At 38.6% G+C, this 8,264-nt stretch overlaps 1 protein-coding gene across 1 annotated transcript in view; it reads left to right on the top strand.

Moving 5' to 3' along the window:
- The first annotated feature begins 243 nt into the window (after positions 1-243).
- The window catches only part of podxl2 (podocalyxin-like 2), a 24,587-nt gene continuing 16,566 nt past the window's right edge, over positions 244-8,264 (top strand). Inside the window, exons 1-2 of the mRNA XM_039682832.2 lie at positions 244-666; positions 7,876-8,118. Of these exons, the coding sequence (XP_039538766.2) occupies positions 633-666; positions 7,876-8,118 (277 nt within the window). The 5' untranslated portion in view covers positions 244-632. The remainder of the gene's footprint in view (positions 667-7,875; positions 8,119-8,264) is intronic.

Raw genomic sequence — 8,264 nt, 5'->3', positions numbered from 1 at the left:
TGAAAAAAAAAATATAATAAATGAATGGGAACACTTGACAATAAGATTTGTTAGTTAACATTTACTAATAATAAACTGCACATACAGCATTTATGTTAGTTACTTTATTAACTATAATAAACAGTAATTCAACAATGAGCACCTGTGTGTTATTAACCAACGTTAACAAAGATGAACAAATACAGTAACAAATCTATTGCTTATTGTTAGTTAATAATGAACCTTACTGTGAAAAATAGAGCGTTCTGATTGGTCGACGACAGGTTTCCATCGCTGTCGCTAAAATAAACCCGGCGGTGTTTAGGACCCATTCGCCCTGCAGTCACTGCGCCAGGCAGAATCAAACCCTCCAAAATCCTCAATATATCCATGCTAATTCATTGACTGCAAGAGGAGCAGCAGTCTAGTTTTCCTCGCATTGTTTGCCCAGTGCATCACGCGTGTCCTGATAGATAGGCGGAAGAAGCGCGAAACCATCGACTGACCTTCTGTTTATAATTCCGATGAGTATTTCGTGCTCGTGCGTCTCTTCTCGCGCACGCGGAGGTCAGTTAGTCACGTATGATGCTCATATGAACGACCTGTAATACCGACGCGATTATTCCTCACTGCGATCATTTAAAGCTGCAGAGATGTCAGTCGTGTCGATTCAGTGCCTGATGTTTGGTGAGTTCAATGGATTTTTTTTTTTTTGTGTGTGTGTGTATGTATATAATGAATCAATGGATGTTTGTAACTAAATATTTGATTGGATATTTAAAAAAAATATTTTAAAGTATAAAAAAATAGTTTTTTTAATGAAAACATCTATTTTATAAATTAATGTATGTGTTTGTAAAATATTTGTGTCAAGCAACTGATAATTTCATGATTTAATCATTAAAGGCTCAGATAATGTGGTAGAGTAAGCACAAGGTTTGATTTATTAATGCTGTGTCTGAGACCAGCATCATTCAGACTTGAGTGGAGAAAAGGGTTTGTTGTTTTCTAAGAGGATCATTTGTGATTTTTTTTTTAATGTGCTCATCATCATATCCAATATCTTGTATGACAAGTCCAGTCACTCATGATTGAGATATTTGAGTATGGATCTGTAGTGCAGATTACGGCACACGCCCCTTTCCCTCTCTATCTAGAGCTAGGCGAGCTGGTGTGTTCAGGTCCAGTCAGGATTTTCAGCATGATTCATCATGTAACTGAGAAAAGAGCATTTTGCAGCTGTTGTGGACACTGATTGTTTTTGGCATGCTGTGTGTGTATGTGTGTGTGTGATGGCTTGTCATGCCCATGAGGCCTGGGCTGACAGATTGTGCTGGTCAAAAGGCTCTCTGTGCTGCCGTCCACACAAACCGATGGCCAGACACAACAAGGACAGGTCAGGTTTGTTTACTCTAATGGCCAGCGCAGATTCAGGGTCATTTCAAGTCCATGTTCACCATCACAATACACACTGTTATTTGTTCATGTCCTGATATAATGTGCATCTTACAGTGTATTTTTTTTAAACATACACGGTTAATATTTTGGTATTCTGAGGAGGACCATGTAAATATCAATGTGTTTTAGGGGCATATGTGGTAATCACAAGGTTTATATTATATTCATTCATATACTTAAAGGGATAGTTCACTTTGAAATTAATTTTTTAAATGTTTTATCTCACCTCAAGGGCATCCAAGATAAGTGTCTTTGTTTCCGCAGTAGTTTAAATTTGGACGTTTTTAGGTCAAACCGTTCTCCGTGCATGCACAGAGAAGTCCAAATTAAACATGATTTAATGACTCGTGAATGTAAGTACACATTGATGGCCTAAGTCAGGAAACGAGCGGTTTGTGTGAGAAAACAAACAGTATTTATATAGGTTTTACCTCTTATAACCTTGGACTACTATGTAAGTAACACTGTAATCTCCCAATCCATGGTATATATCAGTTTATTTCTCTGTTCTGTGGATTCACTATGGTAATACATTGCTTTTTGAACTTATACCATGGTATTATTTGAAGTTCCTTCGCGTGCCATATAGTAAACATTTAAACTCACAGTCAAAGTATAGTATTGCCTAGGGATGCACAATACATCGGCCACAATATCGGTATCGGCTGATATATGTTAATTTTCAATGTCATCGTTATCGGCTCGATTTAAAATTTGGCCGATATATCAAAGCCGATAAATAATGCATTTTTTCCTTCAGCTGAGACACTTTACATGCACACTGTTCGCCATGAGGCTTTTGAATTGCTTGAAATATCATTGAAATCACTTCAAAAAAGGAAAATATACAGTTCAGCTACATGATCGGCTACATCAAATTATAATGAGAACGTTATAATTGTGTGTTTGGGTCATGGATTTTAATGGTAAGACTTTTGTTTTTGTAATCAGGCTCTCAAAAAATTATATAAAAATGTTGATTTAGATGTGTTGGCCAAATATATCGGTTATCGGTTTTCAAGTATATCGGCCGATACCGATAATTTTCAATTATCGGTATCAGCCAAAATGTTCATATCAGTGCATCCCTAGTATTGCCGTTTAATACAAGTTGTAGTCTCATGGATATATCATCTTTAATTGGGCACATACCATACGGAGAGCAATTTAAATTCCGTAGTATAGAAATATGGTAATCATTCAGTACTACGGCACCGCTCGTGCTCTCTTTAGCAGTGACACAACCGCAGACCCGCAGCTGCCAGTCTGACGACTATAAATCTGAGTCCTGGTGCTCGATGCCACCTACACCCACAGGCTCTGCTGCAATGCAAGCTGGCACAGCCCAGACACACATTCAGGTCAGGTGACATCAGCATTTATCTCGACTTCATCTCCGAGAAGAGAAGAAAAGAAAAGGCACAGGGAGGTTTTAGAAAGACGCGGGGATAAGAAATAATTGGCAACCGGATAAATTCTCAGTGTGTTGCTGAAGTGCAGGTGCCTCACGCTTTAAATTGGGCCAAGCTTTGGTGGGATTGAGGATTTCTGAATCATCTTATCCTGTGTTCAGGTTTTCCTCGGCTCTTTCACAGAGTCTGAGACTGGCGCTGGAGAAACCGCTTGTATATTTAGTACAATAGCTGCTATGTGAAGGATTTGTGTTCGTATGAGATGGCGTGGGATTGGTCTGAACGGATGAATGTGCACTATATTAAGACTTCTGAAATCAGACAGAAACAGTTGCTGTGATATGAAAACACATGTCTGGGGCATATTTCACATCTTTAGCAAGATATTTGTTTTGTTCTTCAAGCTAATGCACAAATGTGACCACAAAACCAGTCTCAAGGGTCAGTTTGATCAAATTGAGATCTGAATGGTGAATAAATAAGCTTTCCATTGATGTTTGTGAGGAGAGCACAATATTTGGCTGAGATTCAACTATTTGAAAATCTGGAATTTGAGGGTGCATGTTCGCGCTTTTGCTGCTATTTTTAGTATATTTATGGTAGGAAATTTACTAAATATCTTCATGGAACACAATCTTTACTTAATTTCCTAATGATTTTTGGCATAAAAGAAAAATCAATACAATTTGCCCCAAATATATATAACAGCCAGACCGATATATCGGCTGGCCGATATTATCGGCCGATATTAGGCATTTTCCAAAATATCGGTATCGGCAGTCATAATGGCCGATAAATTAATATTTAAAAATAAAATAAAAACGGACGAAACTCGCTTCAATCATCTCTCCTTGGCCTGTTATATTGAAAATGTATGTTTTACAATTTGCAGTATGATGTTATCTATTGCTAAATTATGGCTCATCATAGACTAGCTAATGCCACTATCATCAGTGGAAGACCGCTAACGTTAACATTAATGAGCTTGGAAACCACAATGAACTTTTTCTCCCTAAATAAAGTTATGATTACTGTATTTATAACTAGCATATCTCTAGTTACAGTCCCTGCATTGTAAAATGTAAGTTAGACTTGCGAGGAGTGAACATTTAGACATAGAGAAAAAGTATCAAAAGTATGTTGTGCAGAAAAGTTAGCTTTTCTTTTACACGTGTGTGAAATCCAACTATATTTAAAAAAAAAAAATATCGGCCGATATATCGGAATATCGGATTTTAAACCCCAAAAATATTTGTATCGGTATCGGCCTTAAAAATCCTTTATCGGTCGGACTCTAATATATACCCACGGACTGGTTTTATGGTCCAGGTTCACAAATGTTTTATCTTGAGTTTCATCCAGTTTATCCAACTCTCTCCCCGTTGTGAATATCCCGGACAGGGTATGTTGCCGCAGAGCCTCTATAAACGACGTATTAGCTGTTATGATTAATGTACTATCTAACGCTTGTCTGAACTTTGAGAGGTTCTCTGGGGCGGAAAGGCCAAGGAGTGTTCCTCAGAGCCGTCAGCAAATTCACATTTTTCATTCACTGATCAAGCGAGGTCAGAAATAGCCTTGCAGAAACCGGAGTCCACTGAGGCGAAATAAGATTGCGTCAACCATAATTAATGTGATCTAGTGGAGTGAGACACTAAGGACGTAGACTACAGAGATGGATAAGGTGACCGTGTGGATGCTGCTGCACTTTTGAGCTGGTGTAATGATTGGTAGATGTTTAGTACAATAGAAAGATGGAGGAAAATACATTAGTTACACCCCTAAAATGTAACTAATTATATCCTTTTGTTTTTTGTTAGTGACCATGCAGGGATTTCAAGCTCTAAAAAGGACAAAAAATGAACAATTGATACTTTTTGAAGTCACTATTTACTGATAATCTTAGCTCTGAAATCTTATCAAGAAAGGTCACGTGACACTCACGGGACCAATGGCGTTCAGCGTCATTAAGTTTTTAACTAATTTGAACGCAGAATTGGAGACTACGCATCATGGCAGCAAATAAATTTGTTTAGCGAACAATATTTGGAGAATTGTATTAGAGCCCGACCGATAAAGGATTTTGAAGGCCGATACCGATACAAATACTTTTGGGTTTTAAAATCCGCTATTCCGATTTTTTTTTTTATATTGTTGGATTTCACACACGTGTAAAAGAAAAGCTAACTTTTCTGCACAAGATACGTTTGATACTTTTTCTCTATGTCTAAATGTTCACTCCTCGCAAGTATAACTTGACTATAACTAGAGATATGCTAGTTATAAATACAGTAATCGTTACTTTATTTAGGCAAAAAAAGTTCATTGTGGTTTCCAAGCTCATTAATGTTAACGGTAGCGGTCTTCCACTGATGATAGTGGCATTAGCTAGCTTTGTGGTTAGCTAGTCTATGATTAGCAATAGATAACATCATACTGCAAATTGTAAAACATACATTTTCAATATAACAGGCCAAGGAGAGATGATTGAAGCGTGTTTCGTCCGTTTTTATTTTATTTTTTAAATATTCATTTATCAGCAATTTATAACTGCCGATACCGATATTATGGAAAATGCCTAATATCGGCCGATAATATCGGTCTGGCTCTAAAATTGTATACTATTTATTCTGCATGTACAACATTCAACTTCAAGTGGCATTCTGTTCCTCACTTTTCCAAGTAGGACGCTGGATATTTTCGAGTTGAATGGAATAAATGTAGTATGTTTTTGGACAAAGGCCTTGTTTCCACCTTGGTATTAAGATTGTGTTTTGGTGGACGACGCTAAATACAGACGTAAACAGGGTCTAAAACGTTTTGAGCTTGTCCACTTTCGACCACTTCCAGAGGTAGTCAAAAAACGCATTCAACTGAATTGCTTTCGTAGTGTAAACGCTCATGTGGTCGAATGTGTTCGAACAGCCACAAAAGACCATATACTCTCCGCCAACTGACCTAATGTGTAAATATTATAGGAAGCGCTCTAGCCAAACGGGATTTAAAGGAGTAGTTCACTTTTAAAAAAAACATTTGCTGATAATTTACTCACCCCCATGTCATCCATAGATTGTCTTTCTTTCTTCAGTCGAGAAGAAATTAAGGTTTTTGATGAAAATATTCCAGTATTTTCTCCATATAATGGACTTCAATGGGAACCAAACTGTTCAAGGTCCAAATGAGAGTTACAGTGCATCTTCAAAGGGCTTTAAACGACTCCAGACGATGAATAAGGGTCTTATCTAGGACCCTTCGAGTCATGACTAAAAAAAAGATTCGTTCATTTTGATGAACGAGTTCGAACAGGAGAGTCACAAACGCGCATCACAGAACAGAACAAGGTGAGCATTTGAGCTTATAAAACTTAAACTTTTTTTTTTTTTTTTTTAAATGAGCGATCATTTCGCTTTATAAGACCCTTATTCATCATCTGGTGTCGTTTAAAGCCCTTTGAAGCTCCGCTGAAACTCTCATTTGGACCTTGAACCGTTTGGTTCCCAATGAAGTCCATTATATTCGACTGAAGAAAGAAAGACATGAGCATCTTGGATGACATGGGGGTGAGTAAATTTTTAGCAAAAGTGAACTAATCCTTTAAACTTTGTAGGCTAGAGACTCTGGTTTGAACATTCCCAAGCACAGATTTCTCGCCCATAGACCCTCCGCTTGAAGAAATCAGGACAGAAGTGGTTGAAAGTGGACAAAAGAGACAGGTGTAAAACACCAGGTGTTAACGGGAATGTGATTCAATCGATTTTAACACCAGATATAAACAGGGCCAAAGTGGTCTTAAGCATGTTTTTGGCTTATAATCAACTCATTTACTCAGTAAATGTCATCTGGTTATCTGGGATTATGCTGCCCTTCTGGTTTGGAAATTTCTCCAGAATTGCATGGCTCAAGATCGCTGGACGTCCAGGGTCTTCAGAGACTCTAAAAACCACTGGAACGTTTCCATAAAGTTGATCTATTCGTAAATTGGAGCAGGAAGTGCCCAGTTTTCCACCAGGTTAATTAACGCACAATCACACACTTGCTAAATATAATACCAGAGTCACATCAGCCTGCTGGTCTCCTTAATTAAACCAAACCTCGCCAGAGAATATATTTCATTAAACAGCCCCATGAATAAAAACTAAAGCCGTGTCAGATTTGGAGAACTGCGTAATTGGCTTTGAAACTCCATCTAAGGCAAGTTACAGATTTCAGACCAGTTGTTGGCTTTTCTCGGTGCTAAAAACCAGCGCTAATCCTGTGGTGACCCGATAGGGCGAGGAAAGATAAGACCTGCTGGTTTTAGACTCAATTCTAAGCCTCCATGATACAAGGCCATCTGTGGTTGAAGCCCATTGAGGCCAGGACTCGAGTCTCCAGTCAGTGTTTGATGGAAACCATCTGTCACAGTTTGAGAAAGATTCATTTCAAGTGAGCTATTTAAACTCTGTAAGGGTGGATGTCCTCTGCAGGGGTCCAGTCTGCAAGAAACGTCAGCAAGATGGTAGAATACTGTACATTTCTTGTATTACTACCCACTGCTACTTATACCAATGACGTAAATAAGCACAGTTTATGCGAGAGCGTTGCCATATAGAGTGACGATGTTGTATTAGAATCGGTAGCAATTCAAAGTCAATACAAAAAAATCAACTAGTAAGCACATTATTTGTAATTGAAAAGGTTTAATGACAAAATATGGTTATGGTTACACTTAAAATAGATGTATGAGATGATAACTTATGCCATTAATTGTACCCAGCATATATGTAAAATGTTACCAGAGAGAGAGAGAGCCCCAAGAAAGGGACCCAGAGAATAAAAGAGGCGGAGCAACAGTTACAATCTTGTTTTATCCTTTCCCCGACCATGTGACTTTAACCGAAATGTGAGACGTTCAAACTGACCAATCAGATAAATACAACTTCCCCCATTGTACTAAAGGTTTGACAATAAAATGAAAAAAAAAGGGCTTCGGGTCATTTTGACCCATAAGCGAAAGATGTGGGTTAAATCTTTTTCTTTCCTCCAGGTTCAGTATTCCTGGTTCTGGTGTGTGCCGAGGGCCTGAGTGCCGGTCCAGAGCTCCTCCCCAATCCTCTCCGCTCCCACGGGCCGGTTCTGGATGTTCCCGTTGGCTTTGAGGAGCGCGAGGAGGTCTCGAGGGACCGTAAACCTGGATTCGTGGAGAGTTCTCAGGAGAGCTCTGGGTTTGAAGACAGCGAGGATGGCAAGAGCGCTCGCGCCGAGACCAAAGACAGCGGCGCCATGAATGGTGAGCAAACCAAACGCGACTCGTAAGTGCATGGCACTTCAAATTTTGGTTTTTGTAAACTTTCAAAGACTTTCCTTTCGCATCTGACATCAACTTTTCAAAATATTCCCTCTAACAAAAATTTGACTTAAATGAAATTTGGTCAC

This window comes from Pimephales promelas, chromosome 2, assembly GCF_988280905.1.
Source record: "Pimephales promelas chromosome 2, fPimPro1.hap1.1, whole genome shotgun sequence".
NCBI lineage: Eukaryota > Metazoa > Chordata > Actinopteri > Cypriniformes > Leuciscidae > Pimephales > Pimephales promelas.
This window is presented reverse-complemented; position numbering and strand designations above follow the sequence as displayed.